Below are 24386 nucleotides of genomic sequence, written 5' to 3'. Positions count from 1 at the left end.
TTTGAAGTTGAGGTAATGGCTGAAGTTGGTCGGTGGGAGACGGCTGGAGGCCTGAAGCACCTATGATCTGACCCACAGCCTCTGCCCTCGCTGGGACCAGCAGGATGGGGAACAGTGGCTCAGCCGTGAAGGTCTGCACGGATCACCAAGGAGGCATCAACTGGCTGAGCCTCAGCCCGGACGGGCAGCGCCTGCTCACGGGCAGCGAGGATGGCACCGCGCGGCTCTGGAGCACTGCCGACAGCCAGTGCCATGGCCACTTCCAAGGTACAGTAGCTTCTTTTTGCCTAGTTTTTGAGTCTGAAGCCTGGTGCAGGCCACACGGCATGTTCTGGTCTGTTTCAGCCACTGCAGCCTGCTGAGCAGCCAGTCATGCTTGTTTTGTGTTTTTTTTTAATGTTGGTTACAGTAATGTTAAGCAGAAGCTGTGTCAACCCAAAAGAGGTTACCAGTGCTACTGAATGCATGGATCCTTTTATTTCAGGGTGTGGAACATAGCAGTTGTTTCACTTATGTCCCTTTCTGGATGCCCTGTTTTACACCCTGATGAAATCTGGATTTTTTGTGATTGTCTCTCTTTCTTTTTTTTTTTTTTTTTTGTTCCTTTTAATCATCTCATTTCCCAGACAATCTTTATTTAGAACCTTTTGACCCAGAAGTCCGAAAAGAAACCTTCCTAAATAGGCTATTTTTTCCCCCCACATTTGACACACAGAAATGTTAATTGCTGGGCGTTCTCATTTTAAATTGATTTTGCATTTTAAACAAAATTTGTTATCCTTAGACCAGCATCTCAATAATTAAAAAGAAAAGAAAAACTATAGAAAGTACAGTCATGCAGGAGTCAGATGTGAACTAAAGATGTTTGTATTCTTATTCAGTCATGTTCGTTTCTCTTCATACAGAAAAAAAAAAAAGCTCCTAAGTCTGGAATTTCTGATCCTTTTTTCTTCCAAAGAAGAAATCACATTACTGTGATTTTTTTGTTGTTGTTATTATTTGTTTGTTTGCTTGCTTGTTTTCAGCTATGGAGTATTGTCTTTTTTCCCCACATCCTGCCGTGGTTCTAGCTCCTGGAAAACTCACTGCATTTGCTTTAGGCGTAGAAACCCCTTTAAACCACTAATTAACTTTTAACTAGAAAGAGAAATGTGTTGGATAATATTCAGAATCTGGCCTATGTACTGCTAGTGTTGGGGGTAAACTGCACAGGAGGTTGGTTAGATGGTTTGTGAACCGTCAGTCAAATCAGATGATGGTATGGAGTTCATGTTTATGCACGTACCCAATTCTGGTGTAAATTTATCTCGTACAAGCTGTAATTACTGATCAACCTGTATCTGGAACACAGTTTCAAGCTTCCAGCACAGCATAACCGACAGACTTCTGTGGTGGCTGTTTTGGACCAGACCAGCACCAGACTTTGTCTGCCACAGAGGGTTTTGGCATCCTTTGTGTGGCTCGAGTGTTATTGATGCTTCAAATCTGACTGAGAGGCTTCGATGCAGTAACCAAGATGCTTATTTGATCTTCTCAGAGCAGGATTTACATGTCACTGAGAAAAATGCTGCTGGTTGAAACCTGTCCCATTTAAGCTGCTTTGCAAAAAGTTTTCACAAAAATCTGAGGATGAGTATAGTCCTGTTGATGTGCTTAATTTTTGACATCTGGTGAATTTGCTTAAGACAAAGCAAGATGTATGTTTGTAACATGGATTCTGGTTTGCTTTTGAACTACAACAAGGCTTTTGAACTGCAGGAGTTGTAATAAAATCTGGGTATTGCTGTCAGTGAAACAAAGCGTTTTACTGGGCAGTCTGCTTTCCCTCAGTTTTTTTACCATCTCCTTATTCTACAACATGATTCTGCTTTTCTAATATCTTTGTCTGGCTGTCTAATCATGTTTGTCCTTATATTTTTTCTTTTCTCCTCAAAGTATAGTGTTATTTAAATTGCAGTAGGGCCCACTAGCTTCAGTCAAAGTCTGGGGCTCTTTTGTGATAGTTACTTAAGAGGAACCAGTTCTAACCTTGAAAGCTTACAGTCTAAATAATTAAAACAAAAGAGCACAAGATAATACTATCCCAGCAATTAGCTTGGTGACAGCAGTTTCACACAAGAGATCTTGGACCAAGCTGGAACTTGAATCTGAAGGTGATTTTTAAAATGTGGTGCATTTAATGATACAACGGAAAAATGACACAGCTTGCTAAGCAACAACAAAAGCTTAAAGTTGTAATATTGATTCCTCTTCGCTAGCATTACTCTGTTTTTCAGCATGAAATTCTTAGGGTAGTGATTGTGTCTATTTTTATTGTAACCGTAGAATCCCAACATACTCTGAATACCGTATAAATATACCCTTACCCTTTCTTTCTATATAATTTCTTTAAAGGTGTACTGATATTTTGAAAATTGTGGGGTTTATTCATGTTGTCAGTCATAATGGGGAAAGTGTTGGCTGACTTTTTACCAGTGTTTTTTTTTTTTGTTTGTGTTTCATTCTACTTGGACAATGAAACTAAACTTGCTGGTAACTCTCAAGTTGCTTCCTTTTTTCATAGTTTCATGCTTTAATTTAGAGCTGTTTGTGTGCCGACAATCAATGGGCTGGGTCGAAATGCAGCTTTTTCTTCATGACTTCAGAAGAAAGAAGCAAAAGCATTTCTTTATTAAAAAAAGCCATTTTTTTTACTGGTTTTAAAGTTCAGTGGTCTGACTTTTATTATACTGGTGTTAATTTAGCTCATGCTTTTATAATACTCTTTGATCTGCCTGATTGGTAGAACTTTACTGTTTTTCACTTAATCTGTATATCAATGAAGCAGAGTTGTCTGCAGTTAATTAAAAATGTTGTGGTTTATACATATCCTTAAATGTGAAGAACATGGTGATGCATTTAATACTAGAGTTTCAGGCCGTTTGTTTGTTGTGTTTTTCTTTTAGTTAAGGTGAAGAGCTTGACTAGTCTGTCCTGCTTGCATGCAGAGTGATTGAATTTATTTCCTTCGTTATTCCTAGGGCATGAAAGTTACATCACCTTTTGCCACTTAGAAAATGAGGCTGCTTTCACGTGTAGTGCAGATCATACCATTCGAAAGTGGGATGTGGTGACAGGGCAGTGCCTGGCCATTTATCGAGGACACACATCAATTGTGAACAGGTTGGTTCTGTGGAGTTCTTCCCTTCTGTTACTGAAATCTATTGTCATACGTAGTGTCATTTTACTGCAATTCTCCATTACTACACTAATAAAATGGGTTGTGTAAACCTTTGAGTTCATGCTACACGTGTTCTGTGCTGTAATGATTAGTTTTCCTAGCAACAGTGCTGACACATCCATAGAGAGCAGATAGGAGAGAAATGAAAGGCACACAGCAGGGGAATTGAATCCCGGGCTAGGAATGAAATTCCAGAAGAAATTATTCAATTGATAACAGATGCTTCTGATAAATAGATTTAAAAACATCACGTCAAGCCTTTGTGTCAGTAAGATGGATAAAGACAGGGATTTTTCTGGAATTACTATTCCTGATTGTGCAAATGAAGTTTAATACTAAACTGATGGTGCGTGACTGATTGGCCTGTCAGTCTGAAGTGCCTCTTAATAGTTGGACTGGATTTAATTAATGACAAATAGAGCAGTCAAAGATTGTGTTTTGTTTTTTTTTCTTTAGTGGGTGGATTTTTTTATTCCTTGCTAAACTCAAAACACGTATGATGTGTAGCTAAATTTTGTAAATAGTTAGGAAGGCTGGCTCTGTCTGTATTTTGGCACTGGCCTGATTTTTGCTTGAATCAGCAAAAGGGAAATGTGTTCCCTATTCATATGACTTTGTTGCCAGTTTGAAAGGTTCCAGAGGACTAAACTCAGCTGACAAAGACGACAGGTTATGATGTTCCCTATTTCTGGTTTGGAAGTATGAACTGTGGAGATTTTAATGTTGTTATGTGTTTGTGCAGCTACTACTTCTTTTTTTTGGAGGCCCGGTAGGTTGAGTTTTGAGCTGTAATCTCTGATTTGCTCTTCAATTGTGTAATAAGTGGGTTGCTCTTGCTCTACCTTTTTTTGAGATCCTGGGCTAAGTGGAATTAGGTGTATATTTTTTCAGGTACTCTCTCTATTTGATGATGGAAAGATCATCATTACCTTTGCTCTCTGTCAGTTGCAGTTCAGGTTCCTGGAATGTATTTTTTTGTTTTAATTTCAAACTATTTTCATAGGACAGTTTATAAATACTTATTTGTAAAGAAATACTAATAAATAATTATCAAGAATGAGTCCCTTTTAAAAAAAAACAAACACAAAAACCGCGACAAACTCTTGCTTAGCAAATGTAACTTCTGAAAAGTGCATAATAGTGCTACTGGAAAAGATTTGAGAAAAACACAAGTGCCGAAAGTTACAATGCTATAGTGCTGAAATGTCTGCATTGATGTACCTGAATAAGAGGTCTCAATTTTAAAAGTAGAAACGGGGAAGTATTTGATGGTTTTTTTTTAAAAAAAAAAAGTTCATAAACAATGTGTATTAAACAGAGATGCTGAATTGGGGTTATATATGTTGCGTTCATGCTACCATTTCTAACTTCAGTGTGTTTGGCATTGACATTGTGACAAAAATGTTTATGTAAAAAGAATGATACTGTTCATACTTTATTTTTTACAGGATCCTGGTTGCCAAAGACTATCTCTTTAGTGGCTCCTATGACAGGACAGCCCGCTGTTGGAGTGTGGACAAGGAGAAACAAATCCAGGAATTCCGGGGCCATCGGAACTGTGTCCTGACTCTAGCTCACTATTCCTCCAGGGATGTTCTTGAAGAAGAGGAAGAGGATGAGGAGGAGGAGGAAAAAGTGAGCAGAGACCTCCTGGTGACAGGTAGCACAGACTGCACTGTTAAGGTCTGGTGGGTGTCCAGTGGGCGCTGTTACCAGACTCTGCTGGGACACACTGGGGCTGTCTTATGCCTTATACTTGACGCACCAAACAGGGAGCTGTTTTCTGGCAGCACGGATTATACCATTCGAACGTGGAATATTGTCACTGGTGAACAGCTGAAAGTATTCAAAGAGCATCAAGGATCAGTAATTTGCCTAGAGGTAAGAATGGAGACTTCTTCAAGAACCGTTTGAAGGGGGTATCCACATCCTAACTCATGTGGGTCTGTTTAGTTGTCTTTTCATTCATAAAGAAGCTCTTCTGAGGCAGTTTATAAATGGTAAGCGTAAACATTCATGTAATAACGAAATGATAATGCTCTGTGGTCTTGAAACAACTCTTCTTTCCCTAAAACTCTTTCTGGTATCCTCTTGGCTTCTAGTGGCTATCCTGGTCTAGCTTCTAGCTCAGTATCTATTTAAATCCTCCTAGGTCTTGAAACTCATGAGTATGTTTGCTGGGAGGACTGTTCATATGAGTAGGATTGTGTACACAGAATCACCAGGCTTTGAAGAAAAATAATGTGAGGTATTGATAGTGCAAGGAAACAGGCACAGGGTCAGATAACTTAAAATGAGGAGGGGGAAAAAATCAGAGTAAACCATATACCTTAAAAAAACCCCAAACAAAACCAAACCAAAAATCACTAAAACCAAACAAAACTCCCAACAAAAACCAACCCAAAATTGTGGGTAAAAGATAATAGGAACACATAAAGCTAAAGAAATCCTGCTTTAAAAACCACACAGACATAATTTGAGAAAAGAAAGGGAGAAAGAGATGGCTAAGACAAAAAAATGGGCACGGAAAATGGGAAAGAGAAGTAGAGCATGAGGGAGGGAAATCACGAAACGGTGAAGGAGAGAGGGGGAAAAAAATTAATGTGACCTGAAAAACCATACCCTGTTTTTCTGTTTGCAGTACTTTTCTGGTAAATGCTGCCAGTTTTGTTAATGTTGTAGAGGAGAGAACGAGGTTAGGTAGATGAAGAAGGAACCAAGTGCTTGTCCGGTATGCTTCATTATCCACCAGAAAATACTAATGGTATATTTAAAGAAGGTATATGGTGGTCTGTAACTCAGTTTCAGGTCAACAGACCTTAAATGTTCTTAAATGGATGTGTCTGACAGAAGTTAATGACAATAGTTTTTCTCATGACTCTCCTTATTTGTGTTTATGGTCCGTAAATGCTTCTTTACAGAGGTTACAGTATGTATTTTTAATAGCTGTTTAGTAAACCTTGCCTTTTTTCCTAAAGAAGGTAGTCACAGCTGACAATAGCAGACTGAAAACATGGTAGTACTGAAGGAATTCTATTTTCCTTCAGTTTTAGAAAGGAAAAAAACCACGCAAAATCATGTTGCCCTGGAGTAATGTTTGTCTTGGTTGGGTAAATTCTCAGTGTTAAAGCTTGTTTTATGATATTGTGGTAATGTATTTTGAGGATGCTCAAGTAAATCTGTTGCTGTTCTTAGTGTCACGCTATGTTTTGCTGTTTAATTGTAACCCTTCTCCAAGGCAGAGATTGGCAACAGCAGAGCTTGCTTTAATTTAATTGGGTTCTTGCTGAAATCGTTCCACAAAACTGGCTTGACCCTCTCCCAGAAGTCTGGGAAATTCAGTTACACTCTTTGAATGCTCAAAAATGAGCTTTGCTTCTCTGCTTGCGAGCACAGAGTTAAACAATGGTTTTAAACAAACAGAACTTCTTGTAGGGGAGAAAAAAAGCAAAACCGATACATCTGTTTGGAAAACCTGAACAGTTCAAAGTACACAAGAGTGCTGCTGCCAAGACTGTGTTGGCAACAGTCCTGGCCGAATCTTCTGCTAGCTGTGAGTAACTGGTAGCCCCTCACTTCTCTCATCACCCGTTGATGTCTGAGGCTAGAGGAGTCCAGCTGAGGTACATACTGCCCCCACAGAGAGCATTTAGTTTCTGGACCTCTGAAGCTTATCCCAGCTTAAGCAGTCGCTGTACTGCTGTCGAATAGCTTTAGGCTGTCGATCTTTCCTAATTCCTCCCTCTTCCTTACTGGGTTCAACACTAGCCCTTCTGTTCCACTTGGCTGCCTCTCAGCACGGCCCACATGGTATTTTCATTCTTTTAGAAGGGGGTCAATCACCAGAATCCATACAAAGATGTTACAACAGAAGGGAAACTTCCTGAATAGAGGTGTTTGTTTTTTTAAATTTTTGTTTTCTTCTCAAATAGCTCTTGGAGCCTTTTATTCCTAGGGCTTCTTAGTGACAGTGTTGCAGTCTGTGGCAGTGAGTTGGGACAGTGTTTTTCAAACTTTGGGTCAGGAAGGGCTGGAAGGTAGTTGTGAGTTGTTGTTCACAGTAGCCAGCAGACGGTTTTAATTGTTGACAATAGTTCATTTTCTTCAGGGCAGAAAGGAGCTGCTAATTACACCAGATTTTCACTCCTCTGTCCTGGAGGAGCTGAGTTGGTACCAGCAATTAAAGGTAGTTACCTGTTCTCTAAGCGGTATAATGCTTTTACAGAGAGAATAAAGGGAAATTAGTACTTATTTTCATTTTTTAAAATTCAAATAAAGATCCCTAAGGGAGGATGACCTTTCAGAAAGTTTGAGAAATGCTCAGTGTGATCTCTTATCCTGGACACAGATCAGGAAAAATTTTAATATTGAGACCATATTTTCCCCAACATTAAAAAGTACTGTTACTAATGGGAATGCCCCAGGATGTTCTAAACTGCTGCAAATTAGGTCTGGACTGTTCCAGTCATCTCCCGTTACTTTCCAGTAAGTACCAACAGCGTTACTGTAGCAGTGAATGGAAATTCCTGGAGCTTCTTGAAGGAGCCTTTTTGGATAGATATCCACAAAGCACACCCATGTTTTCCACTTCGCTTCCCGCAGTGCTGATGTATGAAAAGCAGAGGGGTGATGCCACAGGCATGTTTGGATTTTGACTGTTCCTCCATTGCTCTAAGGTCCTGTAGGTGTTGTCACCAGCTAGCATAAGTTAGAGGAGCCTGAAAGCAACTTTAATCTAGCATGGTAGGATGGAAAGTGTTGGTGAGTTTTCAGCTTTCCCTTTTCCCCTGTCCTTGTGTCCTGGACAGTGGAGTGAAGAGGAGGAGCTGTTCACGTAGACCCCAGGACTTGTCCTGCTGACCTGGGGTCAGTCCGTTGAAGTGATTTACCAGCTGAACTGAGTGCACGTGGTCTACTGTCAAAGTTCTGCAAGTACCAGCTTATTCTAATGCCACTCTTCTCTTCCTTCCTAATCTAAATTACACTGACGAAAGTTTTGCCAGGAGACTTTCTGTCTATAGTGGGAATCATGTGCATGTTAGGTGCTTTGACAGCCTTGATTACTTCACTCTCGTAGTCAGGCAAGGTAACTAGCCGTGGAGCAGCCAGAACTCTTTACTCTCTTTCTCCTGCCTTGTGTTAATAGCTTGGCAGGCGAGGGACAGCAGCTGTTTTGAGTGCTCCCTCTTCGTACAAGAGCCAATGATGAGATTTTATAGAACGATGGGAAAAAGCAAGGGTGGGCTGAGTGTGGTCACACAGCTCATGCTAGTTCTTCCACTTAAAAATTTCAAGCCTGGCTGAAGACCAGTGTTTACAATTAATAATCAAACACGCGTTTTCATTAAGGTGACTGCCTGCAATAGGCTCAATAACCCTGACTGAAATATTTACTCGTGTGTGATTTTTCCAAATGTCTCCAAAGTAGCTTTGCAAACTGTTCGCAAGGATTGCTTTGTCCTTTGCTGGTTGTTCTGCCTCTGTGTATTTATCAAAGTTGTGCTGCTAAAAACTGGCAGAGAGAAATGATCTAGCTTGGAATTTAGCTTGGATCCTATAGCAAACATTCTTGCAAGAGAGTTTTAAATGAACATGAGTGGGCAAGGACTTGCTTCTGGTTTTCCTGCAAAAGATCCTTTGTTTGGACTGTTCCCTTTAGTTGATTTTTCAAGCTGGCTAGAAGAAAAGAATGCTTTGAACAAAGCTGTTGCTTCAGCTCCCTTTATATGCTTAACTGTTGTGATCATGGGAACAGATTTTTTTTCTTGTCACACCAATTAAACTAAGTGCACGTATTTTTTGTAATTTGTGTTTGTTGCGTAATGCATCAGAGGATGAAGATGTGAATTAGAGGAGTATGAATGTGTACAACACCTGTAGAAAAGAAGCATGTTTCTAGGATCATTACGTTGCACTGCAGTAAAAAAGTTGAAAAATGTTCTCTAACAGCCAGACCAGAGAGCTCATTCTAGTTGGATTCTCAGGAAAAAAAACAATTTCTTGCCCACAGGGAGTTCATTAGCTCGTTAAAATGAATGTGGTTTGAATAGGATCCCGAAAGTCTAACTCGGCCGAAGGCTTACATAGTTGTCACTTGAGATTGGTCCAAGTTGGTGATTTTTAACTTAGAAGTGGCTGCGAACAGAAGACTCAGCTGTCAGATTGCAGGAATATGCACCCCCGTGTGAAGAATAAGCTGGTAATGAGACATGTGGTTGCTGATGTGAACTCATCACAAAGTTCCTGGGAGCCAGTCTCAGTTCAGTGACCTTCAGAAACAGGATGTGTCCAAATCTGTTCGGAGAGCCAGTTGCCTCTCCTTGGATCAGGGTTAAATTGTTCCTCGTAGCAAAGGTTAATTGGGAGAGCAAAGTCCACTCCTATAAGGTTGAAATACCTGCTGAACAGCTGTTTTGCAGATATTTTTGTAGTTGAGACAGGTAGAAATTGTCTTAAACTGCTGCATATATTCAGTTCTGCCAAGCTTGTGGAGGAGTAGGGTTGTGATTGTCTTGAGAGCCCAACCCTACATGTGATCGTTTGTTTTTTTATTCAAACGGGGGCTACAACCAGGGTCATGGTTGCATAAAACTGGCATTTTTTCATAGTGAAACCTGTAACTGCTTCAGCATTTACAACCTGTGTTCTGCTACTGCTGTTACTTTGCTGCTCACAAGCAAGTCGGACTGAACTTCTTCACGGAATAGTACATCTACAGTACTTTGGCCTGAGGATTAAGACAAATTTTCTCCATTCATGTGTCTCAGTGTTTCATCTGGTTCAAAGCAAAGTCAGAGTAATGAGAAAAATTAACAGTCTAGAATTACAAATATCAATGCAGTGATTTTTATTCTGTCTGGCTGAGGCTTTAGAACTGGGCATCTGGCTGTCATCAGGTTTTTAATTCTTTTGAAACTACTAGGGTTTGAAATGTCCACTTGTCTCGTTAGTATCTGAGCTGCAAATCTGTTCTGTGTTGTCTGCTCTGCTACAGGTGTCCTTGCCTTGTCAGGAGCTTTGTTGGGCAGTTGGCCAAAGCGAACGAAGTGCTGAAAAGCCAGCCAAGGAAAATAAAGCTCTGAAAATATCTCCGCTTCTCTGAAAATATTTTCTGCACTTGCAGATTAGAATATGTAACTGTTTATACTGATTGTTTTTAAACCAAGAATTGACAGACTTGGGTATATCAGGAAAAATCTATTGAGTGAAATTTTACGTTTTTTCCTTCTATCTCATAAGAAAATTAAATTCTTTAGTAAAAATAGGACTAGGACCTAGGGAATTGAGTGTGAGTTTGAAGACTTTAGGCTAGAAAAGCCCAGTACTTATGGGCCCGGGGACCTAGCCCACAAGTACTTGCTGAAAATGTCTGCGCCTGGATGCCCATCCACAAAAATAGGTGCCAGCCTTGGCAGCAGGGAGGCTTAGCTCCCACCAAAGCAGCAGCAGCATGGTCTCACATTTTGGTGAAGAAGTCAGAATACTTTGTCCAGCTCCTGAGAGGGGACTGATCCACTGAGCCTAACGTGTCAGCAGGGATGTTTATCTGAAGGAACAGCAACTGTGAAGAATTTCATTCAGGAATATGACAAGAAGGAGGGGAATGTATTATTTTGCCCAGTATTCCAACAGAACTGGTGGATCTGGATTAAATAGCCTCTGCAGGCTGAGGAGATTTGAACCTATTCAGAGAGTCCCGTAACCGCTGGTTAGGAGAAGCCCAGCTGGTGTAAGGAGGTTGGCAAGAGTCCTAAGATAGCCACCAGAAGGTGACCTAACTGGAAATCAGTGCTTTGGGCACCTGGCTGGAAGCAGGCAGGGAAACTGTGTTACAGTCCCTCTTTCTTGGTTTTTTTAGATAGTTTTCAATACAGTCATGACTTAAGAAAAATGATTACAGGAGCCAAGGACCTGCGCTGCTGGCTCACCCTAGGACCTCTGCTGCTTCCACAGCAAAGGTGGCTTGTGCTCAGCCAGCACGAGGGCATTTGGACACACTGTGCAACCTTGATGAGTTAGAGCCAAGGCTGCTATGTCTGCCTTGTTGGGGCATAGCCACGTACTTTGGGTGCAAACTCTGAAAGAAGGCACTGGAGTAAAAATACTGACTTGACATGGGTCATATTGGACTGGTGCCTCTGTCTTGCTCTTCTCAGACAGAATCCCATCTGGTTTTCATATACTCTCCTGACCACTTTCAGGGACACTGTGCGCTGTTACTTGTCACAACTGCCCTGAAGCACGTAATGCTTTCTGTGTGTTGTAGAAAGGGACAGTTGCAGCCTGGATCAGCCTCCCAAATCAGGGCTACGCTCTGGGATTTGGGCAGTCAGAAGTTAGATAGCTACAAATTTCAAGTCCTTGTTTGGATGGAATTCAGTTGGATTGTATCATGATTCCCCATCTATAAAGTAGGGAAGGTATTTATTTTGTGTTACACGGAGCGTGAGGCCTGCTTTAAGGTGCTTTGGCTAAGGGAACAGTTTGTGATGATTATTATTATTTTGATTAGATATAGATATCGGAAGTGTTGTAGCTTAGGCTCAACTTGTAATCTAGACCTATCTTTCGTCAAGCGAGGGAGGAGTCATCTCACCTAAATTGATCTAGATGGCTACAGCTGAGAAGGTTGTCCTTGTCAGGGGGCAGAAACAGTGAGTTTTAAGGCGTGATCTGAGCAGACATCTGCTTCGTGATGAGATGAATCGTGCCCTAGACTGTAGTGACTATAAGGGGACTGTCTTAGCTGTAGATACCTGCATCGACTTAGATGAGATGACACCTGTATCGTATCACTAAAGGCAGATCTGATTTGCAACTTCAGCCTGAGCTGCTAGCTCCATGGCTTTCTCCACTAATACCTGTTTCATGCTCTATGTTTTAAAAATACCATGGAAATGAGAGGCCGTGTGACAGTTAAAGCCTCTGACTGGGTTTTGCTGCTGGCTGTGCTGCAGGCTTAGCCCGTGACATCCAGTAGATTGTTTAACCTGTTAGTATTTCGGTTTCCATGCAAGACTGAGAATCCTTAGTGACTGTTCTCACCTGCTTAAACTGGTGAGGGGGAGGAAGGTGCATAGAAGTATACCATGGGGCAGGCTGGGAAGCACAGAGGCTTTGAATTTCATGAAGATGGTCGATGTGCCAGCCATCTCACCAGATCTCTCGCTGGGTGTCAGAAGCTTTTATGGCTCTTAGGATCCTGGTGCTATAAATTACCTGAATAAGCCCACGTCATTTAACACATTTTTCTATCTAGCAAATTAGCAGATCTAGGCAAGTTGTAGCTTTTCTGTTTCACTTCAGCATTTATACACCCACTTAAATGTAAAGATGAAGCAGCATAACCTAATGTACCATTAATGCAGAGTAGCATTTACCTACAGGAGGTTGTTATAACTTAGTGTTTTCCCTTGTTCAGTGCAGTTGACACTGCTAGCAAAAGTCTGAAAAAGAGATGCAATGACTTGGCCAAGAACAACGCAGCAGGATCTCAACTCAAAGCATCCTCTTTCATCTAGCAGGCATAGCATTTAGACTATGCTCTTTATGCCCATCCAGGTTGCGCCTGGAAATTAAAAGCCACGTTACCTTCCTCAGGGTAACTGTATAGCTCTCAGTTTTTGTTAGTGCTGCTGGTCATTCCTTCTCTTTCCTCATTGAGATGTAATATTAATGCTGTTGCTAAAACAGCTTAAAAGTGATAGCATGTGACGTTTCAAAGTGCTGCTGGCTTTTAGCAGTGGTATGTGTTTTACAGGCTCCTGATGTTTAGCTGCGAAAACTGTCCCATGGGCCAAGTTCTGCTGGTAGGAAGTGAGACATGCACTGCTCCGACTGGGCTGGTGGGAGCTGCGTCCAGTGACCCTCTTGGTCTGCCTGCACGCATTTCTTACATGGGTTAGCATAGTCCCATCCCTGTAGTGCTTTGCATCTTAAAATACGTTTTGTTTCATGTCATTGTAACACAGCGTAAATGTTTTATTTGCACAAAGTTCACTTATGACATCTTTTGGGATTGGGATGATCCTCGTTTGGAATGGGAGCAAAGATAGGAGAGCATGAAAAACATTCCAACCTTACAGATAAAGAGTGGGAACCGAAGGTTTATAATAATCTAAGACGGTAGAAGAACCAGACCCTTAAAAGTGACCTAAGAGAAAAGTTTAATAGAATCATAGACTGGTTGGAAGGGATCTCAAAGATCATCTAGTTCCAACCCCCCTGCCATGGGCAGGGACACCCTCCACTACACCAGGTTGCCCAAAGCCCCATCCAACTTGGCCTTGAACACTTCCAGGGATGGGGCATCTACAGCTTCTCTGGGCAACCTGTTCCAGTGCCTCACCACCCTCAGAGTGAAAAATTTCTTCCTTATATCCAATCTAAATCTGCCCTCTTTCAGTTTAAAGCCATTGCCCCTTGTCCTATCACTATATGCCCTTGTAAAAAGTCCCATGTCAAGTTGATTTGTCATTTATTCTGCAGTTGGTTTCTGAAGGTACCTGAGAAATGTAAGGGGTTAGTGCTCTGCTGGTCAATTGAACCTTCTGATCTGCGTGTCTGGAGACATACTCCTTGCAAAATTGCATCCTCCTTATGCAAATTCTGTTTTTTTGGTGGGGCAGGAGGGGGGTGAGGTGGTGATGTCAGATCTCTCCATCCTTTTGATATAGATATTGCTGCAACTCCATGAAACTTTACCTCGAACTCCAGCCTGTGGATTGCTGTGAGAGGCTGCCTTCAGGTGGCAGGTGGCGGGCCGATTCTCTGCTTGGAGGAGACTGCAATCAGCTGTACGTGATGACGGCTGTTAAAACCTTTAATTTGGTTTCATTAGATGAACATGGAATGCCAGATTTTTCTTTGCCCTGTGGAGGAGGATTTCCTGGTTGAGCTGCCAGGCTTTGGATAGTTTGTTGCTGCGTACTGGCTAGTTTGATGGTCTTGCACAGATCAGTTTTACTTTCTCTGTGTCTCGGGTTCCCCAACTGCAATGCTTCCCTCCCATTCCCTGTGGTGTCTGTGTGGAATAAAACCCAACCTCCACTACCGGTGAGTTCACACCGTGCGCAGGATGACTAGTCTAATGAGGCACTGTTCTGCTCTGGGGTTTATAGGCAGAGTTGCTCTAAACACACAGCAGAAGGCAATCTGATTGAAGATATTTAGAAACCTGTGTGAGGATGGTTAATCATTTAATCATTTGATAACAAAGATTAAAAGGAGGCTCATGGAAATGCAGATAAAGAAGTTTCAAGGAAGAGTTAGTGTTTCCAAATATTGACCTTGTGCAGAGTAATGATGTTAAACTGTGGTTTATGTTGTATAGGATTTTATTCTTAATTTACTTTTTTTTGTTGCTCAAAATCATTCTGAAATTTTTGTTGTAATTAAAGCTTACAATCTGATAAGAATTCTTGTTGAATGTGCTTTGCAGAAACTACACTGCAGGGTTGTTTTTGAGACTGTATTATTGTAACTAATTATGGAAATAAGGTTAGCATTGTTAAGCTCAATGAAATCCTGCCTGCTTACACCAGCAGATGGGCTAAATTTTTCATCCTCTGAAATATGAGAGCTGTTTTTAGGGGCTAGAAGTTAATGGGAGATGCGATGGTGAAGAATGCAAAGTCGGGTTTGCTCACCCTCTCTCTGTTCCAAGGTGTAGTTGTTGCTCTTTTTAACAGGTCGTTGAGTTGGAAACCATGACTTTGTATGAGTCACTTCAGTACAGTTCTTCTCCTGAGAGAATACTGCTGATGTTTTTTTCTCTTCCCTTCAGCTAGTGAATCGGCACTTGTATTCAGGAAGCGCGGACAGGACAGTGAAGTGCTGGTTAGTAGACACTGGGGAGCGAATCCAAACGTACAAGGCTCACAAACACAGCGTTAGCACTTTGAAATACCACGCTGGGATCTGTAAGTTGCCTTTCCTATGTTCAGCAATCCCGTCTCCTTTTCCATATTTGTCTTTCATCAAAGATTGTTAATAGAGAATACTGTAATTTTGAAGGCTTGTGAAACCACCACTTTTTTCAAGTCCAGCATGTTTATGTTCAGTATCAAACTTTGCTGTACTACTCCATGTAGGAAGCTTAGATCTTCCCTCCGTTTTTCACCTCCTTCTTTTGGCGAATGAAGAGGCAGTTGCTTTATTTCTGTTACTGAGGGAAGCGGCTTGAATCCTGAGCTGTGGGTTGTTTGTATAGCCGTGGTTTCACCTTGCTAGCCTGGTGTCTGCCAGCCTGCTTCTGACTCACACTCGGGGACAGCAAGCGCTGCTGCTGGATATGCAGCCCTGTGCCTGCCGCTGCTGCCTGGCAGGAACCGTGCAGTGCACTGTCCTAAACCAGAATAGGTTTAGGTGCTCATTGCTTCTTTCTAACAGGCGGCCTGTTCAGACTCTGACAATCTTCTAGACTCATTTTCCACAAGTTCTTTTCTCTTTCTCTGCCCTCTTTCGCGTATTTATTCACCAAATCACCTTTCAGCAGTAGCCAAGTATTGCTTGTCTTACTAATGCTCGGGACTCGGTTCCCATACTTTCACTACTCCTGTTAATAGTGGTATCTCCGCATAACTGTCCGTTGTTGGCATAACAGTATAGTCTGACCATGAAACCTCCCTCTTTAAATACCTCTCTTGGCTGGCTTTCCTTCTACACGTCATCTATGCATTTCTGGGTTTGAGTTGCAAGGCTGTGCCTCTGTTTTTATCAGCCTGAACCTCTCTGTGTCATCCTGGTCTTATTCTACCACTGACGTTAGACCCGATGTGCCTTCATTTGCTTCCCAAACAAGTACTTCTCTCCTTTAGGGTAACCAGGATGGCAACTTCTGTCTTAAACTAATCTGGAAATTCGCAGCACTTTTCTGATTTCTATTTCTGTACTTCAACTGTAAGACCAACGTGTAACACCAAACCAATGGTTGCTATTTGGGCCTTGAGGTCTCTTTTGGCAGATCGTCAGTGTGATGGTGATAAATGGCTGACAAATGCAAGATGGCAGTCATTAGATGAGAATCGTACCTGCACGGGCAGATTACAGTTTAGTGGCAGTTTTCTAGCACCATGCTTGACGTGGCTGACTGACCACATTTATCACCCAGGAACTGAATGGATTTCTTAATTATGTTTGGAAACTCAGTGTATAACCAAGCCCATAGGTAGATTTTGATTTTAATCAGGAAGCCTTTATTTGGTCTTCCTTTCAGCATTAGACCCACAGTGCTACTTTTCTCCATTAAAAGAGTTAATGATAATTTACAGTTAGTTTTAGCTCTCCTCATCTGTATTGCAGACCTACCTCACCCTGCCCTACTTACAGGTTATAATTTCTGCTGATTTCAGCTTTTGCAGTTGGTTAGAAGGCTGAAATGGAAGGGGAGAGGGTCTGAGCTTGTGCTGCAGCCTGAAATTATTGTTGATCAAAGGTACAGGCAGGTAGGGCAGGGGAAGTGAATGAGAATTTTTAATCCAGGATGAACACTGGCAAACAAAATACTGTTTTTTTTTTTTGGTGTGTGTATGTTTGCGTTTTCCCCCTTTTAATTATAAAGATACAAACCAAAACATTGAATTCATCAAGACTACCCAAAAGTGAGATAACTGTGCTAAGCTGATGTTGGCCTGATCCAGTGGGGAATCTTCATGTCTGGGTGGGAGATGAAGAGTCTGTCTCCTTCATTAATGAGACCTCCAGAGTTGCATTTTTTCAGTGTTGATCCTGCTTTTCATGCAACCAGTCTAGACTTGACCATACTTTCTAAAGCCATCATAAGGAAAGCTTAGGCTCAAACAAAAGTTTCATGATCTGATGCCACCCCCATCAGCTCTGCAGCTTTCTCTCTTTTCACCCTCATCCTACCACCCTGTCCTTGCCATACACATATATTATTTTTCTATAACACTTTTTTTTTTTCCTTAAGATGCAGGCAATTATTGCTGCATTTAGTCAGACCTGTGAAGAACATCCTGATAGTGTGACAGAAGTGTTCACAGAGTTATTTAAGATCGCGTTCTAAATCAAATACAAAAATACTAAAAGTGTCAAACAGGGAGAATTGAATTGTTCCACTTGAAGGGTAGAAAAAACGTCATGGAAAAACATTAGGGACTTGTTTGAATTTAATTTAGACACATTTTAATTCTCAAAAGAGGAAATTTCCCCTTAAAAATGAATTTATATACTATGATTGCTTGCATTATAGTAATACATTGCAGTTCTAATTGAAACGAAACTATTAGATAAGAAATCAAAGGCATGTTCGGTGGATATCGAATGTTGGAGCTAGTGTAGCTTAAAATTCTAGCTGTTCACCTGGGACAGAGCAGCACCACGTGTCCATTCTCTGTCTTTCAAAAACGTGGAGAAAATACTTCCATATAAATGACGCTTGTTATAGTTTGTCACATTTGCACCATTACAAGAACATGGGAAGAAGCTCAGCTCAGAAGTGGTAACTTTCTGTTGGAAGATCTTAATTCTGTTGCTCGCTATCTGATCAGTAGCCAAGGGTTGTTGCTGCAAAGAGTTTACGGTCTGCATAAGAAAACATAGTAGAAGAATGAGAGGAAAAGTTTAGGTGTTTCCAAAATGCCTTTATAGTGTACAGGGAGTCCAGACAGATCTGGGAACTAAGCTTTAAATCATCAGAATGTATTTCTAGTGGCTTTCCTCAGTCTGCTTGTGTAATTAATAGCATAGGGAATATTAAAGCTGGTTCTCAATCTAATTTACTTAATGATATTATGTTGGTTATTTCTCTCTTATCGTAGGTGCGCAGTCATTTACGATATAATGCGGTTTATATTTTTTCATGTTGCAAAAACTCCAAGGGAACATTTAAAAACTGTTCTCCTTCCCAAGGGTCTAACAAATTTAAGTAAAATCTAAAAATGAATTGTTGATTTAATTTTTTTAGTTGGTTGTTTGTTTCACAGATGGTGTATATATAAGCATATATTTAAATTCTAAATCTGGGTTAGATCAACAGCTCTCCTTTGAAACTCCGAGGTGCAAAGTAACTTCCTAAATGTAGAGTGACAGTTCAAAAGACATAAAAGATGTCTGTCAAAAGCAAAATCCTGATAGCGATAGCTAAAGTAAGCTGACAGCTGCATAGTGAAAAGAGCTCTTAATTGGTTCCTACTCCCTACATGTGTGTAATAGTATTAAGTGATTTCCATTCACTGGAAAAAAAAAATGTCTACTTCGTTCCCTGCTTCACGTTGTTGTTACTTGTTTGCAGAATGGGACACAATGCTTTTTCAGGATTGTGTTGGCAACTGAATTTATAGCAGCCCATATAAAATGACATTGATTTTCCACATCCAGATGTTTCTTGAAGGTGTACCCAGGAAGTACCCAGCCTCCTGCTGCTTAATTTGAAGTCGAAAAGCTGATGGCAGTAGGTAGCCTGTTCTCTCATCTCTTGTAGCCCTGGATTTACTGCCGTGATAATTTCTTCACCTCTCTTTAGGAATCCAGTGCCTGACTTCTCTCAAAAGATAAGGTATCTGTTGTCATAAGGCACTTCAGTTTCTTTCCATGGTAGTGGCTTTTGCAAAGACCTGAAATACAGGGAGCCGTGAATGTATTGCTTTTTGGAGTTCTGAAATATTTATCTCTTGATAAACCTGAGGAGTTTGGCTTAAGTGAAGGGAAGTGAGTGTTTACAAAGAGAGTTTGTAACCCTTAAAACACACAAATATGCTCCTTTTTGGGCATGTTGCTAAGTATAAAATGTAAATATTCAACACTGCTGTGCAGTTTCTGGATGCAGCAATTCTGGGGATCTGATATGAAGATCCTGAAGTGTTGAGAAACTGTTCTTTGAACACGTTAAGATACCCTAAGGAGACCTGATAAACAGGCAAAATCCCTGCTCATGCTTAATTTACTTTAAAAAACCCCAACCCCAAACACGCCCCTGCCCCAACCCCACTCTGGTAGCACATGTACGATGTAGCACATAGAATATGAGAGTTGTAGCCAGAACCCTCAAACAGTTCAGTGCCCAACTGGAACGGAGATTATAGCCTGGGCCTTGGGTCACTTCAAGGCTCTGCTTCTTGCAAAGATCCTAAGCTGCACGATTTAGCAGAAGGGATCTACCATGCTGAAAGAATGTATAAAGCTTCTTTATGAAGCTGCCTGCATGTGCCACTTGCCTCTGAAGACAGAAGATTTAACTGCTGTTTCGACAGAGATGGCCCTGCCTACTGAGAGTAAGCTTTTGTTGAAAATGAGGGGGGAAAAAACAGTATGTTTTAATGAAGTTAAGGCCAAATTCGTGTCATTAGTGTGAAAGAGGGCAATGCTGTACTGTGGTTTGCAGCTTCTCTGTACAGACACTTCTGTTGCTTGATGCTGCAGCAGAAGTGATGAAGATACTGTGGTACTGAATGGAAACCTGGAAATAACTGTGGCAAAACAAATGGAAGGCTTAGTGGAAATCCTTGAAAGCAGACTCTAAACAAGTTGCCGGCTTAGAATTATTGAGGCGTGTTGAGGCAGGGAAGTGCATGTGGAAGAGTAGAACAGAAACAGATATTTGGAGTGTGTGTGGACTGAAATGCTGATGTATGTAGGAACTTCAGGCTTAAGGCAGTTCAGTGTTTCAAAAAATACAAATGAAAACAAGCATGCTGGGGTCAGAGAAATGAAAATGACCTGAACTTTTTATAACCCAGAAGAGAACCCAGCCTAAAAATGATACGCTGTTGCCTCTGTGAACTGGTTTTAATGTGTTTTTGAACTCGGGAGAACTGACCTCGTGTGGCTGCTCACATCTGGCCCCGTGCTCTGTTGTGTGGTTGCCTTGCAGTGTTCACAGGAAGTGGTGATGCCTGTGCAAGAGCTTTCAATTCCAAGAGTGGTGTCCTGCAGAAGATCTTCCGAGGACACAAGTTCATCATCAACTGCATCCAGGTCAGGAAGGGGTTTCTTTGCAGGGATTTCTCACTTGTGATTGCTGCCTCATTTGTTTTGTGGGGATTGATGTGGCTAGCTGTTCTGTGTGTCTTGGACTGGATGTTGTTCTAGGATAACATGAAATGTGGCAGGCTTGAATATTCCTTATGTAATTTTAGAAAAACTCGATAATAGTACGGATAAGTGGAACCACAGAACGAGTCCCCAGAGCCAGTCCTATGTCTGTGATTGGAGGTTTTTCAGGTCAGGTTAGACAAGTGACCGTAAGAAATGAGACTGATACAGCCCATCCTGTGTAGAGGCAGGGAGTGGACTCCGACCTCCTGAGACACCCCTTCGTTACAAGACACTGATGAGAAGTGTTTTGCAATGCTCTAGGCGGAAAAGAAGTTCCTGCCTTATCCAGGCAGAATAACATGTAGCATTATCCCCCTGAGCCCCCTGGGCTTGACAGCCCCCCTCAACAGTCTGCCAGCTGCTTACCGTCTTTTTCAGTCTTAGTGAAGAGCTGGTGGTGATTTCCATGTGTTACCCTATGTGTAAACATTTATATAGAATATTTCCAGAAGGTTCTGTTTTTCTGAAGGTACAAAGATGTCAGAGAAGCTCTGTATTGATGTCTGACCCACATCCCACCAGACAAATGGAAAGGTCTCTGCTACTGGCTTAAACGTTCTCTAAAAGTTAATTTAAGTCCCTAAGAAGTTGCCTGTGTATTGTCTAGGCTCAAGTGATGCTGGCGTTTAGAAGTTAAAAGGGGAGATATTAGTAATCCTTGGTGGCAGTGCAAAGACCCGTCTCATGCAAGGAATCCTGAGGGGAAGGCTTTAGTCCTTGGATGCTTTGTGCGTTTAAGAATCCACCTCTTCCTGCATCGGGATCTCAATAAAAGCTGTATGCAGGATGAGGATTTTGATGAAGAACGTGAGACGCTGCACGTATTTCTGGCAGGCTGACAGTCAGAAGAAAAGAGAGAGGAGATAGAATTCCTTCTGGAGTTGAACTCAAGCGTAGAGAGCTGTAAACAGGGTTGTCTTTTCTATGTTTTTCTGAATTAGCAAGTGGCTAGTTGATCTTCAACTGCAAAGTCTTGGGTATTGAACAACTGGTGGTGTGGCAGATGATCACCTGGACATATCTGAGTGATAAATGATATATTTACTCTGTGCAGCCCAGAGCATCGACAAGACCAAAGCTTGGCTTTGTATTTTTTGGGGGATTTCATTTCCAAGTCTACAAGGCAAAAAATCTTGGGGAGAGGACTGAGAATTGGTGGCCTTAACATGATCCTAAGTGTATTGATGAGGGAGGGCTGAGAGGGCTGTGGTTGTGTGGTGCTTCGTGCTGATGTAAGCCGGACTGCTGGTGGGATGCTCGCTGTCATGGCCTGCCTCTGGAGACTGCGAGCACCTGCGATGGATGGTTCGATGCAGGAAAGGAAGATGATCCAGACCGATGCTGCACTTCTAGGGCAGGGTGAGGACGACTGGAGTCATTACCAACTGCAGCAAATGTTTCATTAAGGAACTGAAAATGTAGGAGGGGAATCAAGGTTAAATTACTACAGGTTTGGAAGAACAACAGATTTTGAAGGAGGAATTGTACCTATAGCTTTCTGAAAAGGAGGAAGGGAAGTGAGAAGGAAAGCATTCCTGAACCCCCCGCTGATGCTGATTTTGGTGCCTCCTTAAGCTTCATCTTCAAAACCAGCAGTCTGAAACGAGCACAGAAATTCCCAGCTACAGCCTACTCTGATATTGAGTTTAGTTCCCCATTGCTTTTCTGGTGGGTTTAGGTTATAAATAACTCTTGCCATTTACATTTTATGGCTCTTTGAAGTGGCTGAGAAATGAGTCCTGACGTGGTAATGTCTCTTCCCACCTCAGCAGCGTTCGTGATAATTTACACCAGCTCTTGCAGTGAGCTATCAGGCCGCAAGTGTTAGGATCAAGCTGTGTTTGCTCTGATTTTTGACAGTTTGATTGTGCCGATTCCGGGCTGTACAGCTTGGTATTAAACGTGATCCTGTTGTTCCAGATCCACAATGAGTTGCTCTACACCGCTTCCCATGATGGCACACTAAGGATTTGGGACATCCGAGGAATATGCAAGAGGAATAAGCGGCGTTTGAAGAAGGAGAAGTCTGCCCAGGGCAGGAGCTCTCAGAAGGGAAGTCTGTCTCGACTCTTCAACAATAAAGTCGGCTGTATGGTACAGCAAGAAAATGGGGAACACGAGGCGGTTGAACTAATGTGACTGTCCAGAATGGACTTTCCATCAGTGACCAAAGCTGAACCTTTTGTTTTCTGCACCACTGTGTCCATGTGAACCAGAACTTGGAAAGAGATGGGAAAGACTTTGCTCGAACCTCATTTATCAGGAGCCAGGATTCTCTGTGACTGTCAGGTGGCCTCAAGTCAGATGTTGTCGCTGCAGAGGACTCTCGGCGGAGCAGTACTGGGGTCAGGAGGGGCTGCAGTGTGGTTCAGGTGATGTACCGCTGTGTGTGTGTAACCAAGAACTTATGACTTCTCACTTCCCTCTGGCACAGAGGCGTTGCATACTTCTGCCTGCCTAGTATCTAATGAGAAATGTTTTCTCCTGCTTACATGCCAAGTGTAGAAATGAAAGGTGCCCTGCAGTACGACTTCGAATTTGTTCTTCACAGCTGACCTTTGGGTCAGTTTTGTGCTGATTAGACCAACACAGGATGGTACAGCTCAGCAGGAAGGAGTTTAAAGCAGACTGGGCACCTCTCTGGGAAGTTGGGAGTAGTAGGACAGAAATTAATTTATTTTTTTTTTAACAAAATGTAAGCTAGAGAACAAGCTCAACCTTGGACCTTTTGTACCGAGGTCAGCTATTTGCCCAGAGCACAGCAGTTGTCCTCCTCCCAGCAACCTAGTGGGTTCTTTTTTTTACCTTTTATGATTTCACACTTCAGCAAAGGAAGCATCAGTGGCCTCACATGTGTGTTTTGTGTGCTGCCAGGGGTGTACGCTTCCAGCTGCCTGCCTGCCCCCTGGCATGGGTCCCCAGATGGGAAACTCCTGATAGATTCCTCTGAAGGGCCTTGTCTCAGCATGGCAGGCATTGGAAGCTGATCACTAGGCACCAGGTCTACAGGGGTGACTGAACCACCTCTCTGGGCAGCCTGGCCCACTGCTTTACTGTCCTCGTGGGGGAGAGGTTCCTTATATCCCCTGGGAATGTCGAACTGGGGTTTTCAGAGGAGAGCAGAAGAGGAGTATGTATTGGGTGCTCTACATCTGTCATCTTTCCTCCTTCCAAGGTTATGGTCTGGCCTTGTTTTGCTAGGTTGGTGGTAGCATCACATAAGCAGTTGAACTGAAGTTCTTCCAGTCTTTTTCCAGGTTCATCCCTCTCTGATAACCACTGAGCCATGAATAAACAAGGATTCTTATATTTTTCTATTTGCAGATATAACTCTGTGTAGAACCAGTACAAAAATATCTAACCACGTTTTTATTTTTATGGCTTTATTTATTCTGTACTACAGCACGATAAAAATGCTGTAATCCTTTTTTAGAATGGATTAATAAACATGTGGCATCTACAGCCAACTGTCTAGTTTTTATTTTCTTCTCATTTAGAAGGGATTTGGCTGGCTGCAGATGCACAGCAGTTAAGAACGGATGGAATATGGAAAAAAAAAAAACTCAACCCAAAACATTGCTTGCCTTTCCTTCACTGCTGGGGCCGGAGTCAGCCATGCTGTGGTGGAGCTGTCCTGCCTCCCAGACTGCCAGAGCTCAGTTTCCCAAGTCAGGGGAAGGAGTGACCAGCCACAAACCAAAGCGCAGTCCGAAGGCAAAGCGAGGACGAGGAGGAGCCGCACTCACCGGCTCAGCGCTCGCTGTGGTGGCACTGAAGACCCCTGCTCTGAAACCGTAACACTGTCCTTGCTGCGACGTGCCCTGCCTGCCTCTCCTGCTGGGAAGCTCAGGTAGCTCTTCCCTGGCAGCTTTCTGCATCCGGTAGGAACCAGCATTTTAATTGTGTTCAGTGCCTACCAAGAGAGACCGAGTCGGGAGGTCGTCTGCACGGTGTAGACTGAATTCTGCAGTAAACCGCTCAGTCCCATCGTCATAACGATTTTCCTGTGGGCAATACAGTTTTACGAGGTGGTGGCTCTTGGTTGCTGGCTCGCTATGTGGCTGATGTCACTTGTATTTTGCTCATGAGGTCAGTGCTAAGTAGGAGACCT

At 42.2% G+C, this 24386-nt stretch overlaps 1 protein-coding gene across 1 annotated transcript; it reads left to right on the top strand.

Moving 5' to 3' along the window:
• Positions 1 to 104: 104 nt before the first annotated feature.
• Positions 105 to 22414, top strand: WDR86 (WD repeat domain 86). The gene is made up of 6 exons (XM_086614951.1): positions 105 to 267; positions 3021 to 3162; positions 4669 to 5101; positions 15006 to 15141; positions 20052 to 20155; positions 22196 to 22414. Exons 1-6 carry the CDS (start codon positions 105 to 107, stop codon positions 22412 to 22414), a joined length of 1197 nt encoding a protein of 398 aa, XP_086471077.1.
• Positions 22415 to 24386: the final 1972 nt, after the last annotated feature.

This window comes from Tauraco erythrolophus, chromosome 7, assembly GCF_009769465.1.
Source record: "Tauraco erythrolophus isolate bTauEry1 chromosome 7, bTauEry1.pri, whole genome shotgun sequence".
Lineage (NCBI taxonomy): Eukaryota > Metazoa > Chordata > Aves > Musophagiformes > Musophagidae > Tauraco > Tauraco erythrolophus.
This window is presented reverse-complemented; position numbering and strand designations above follow the sequence as displayed.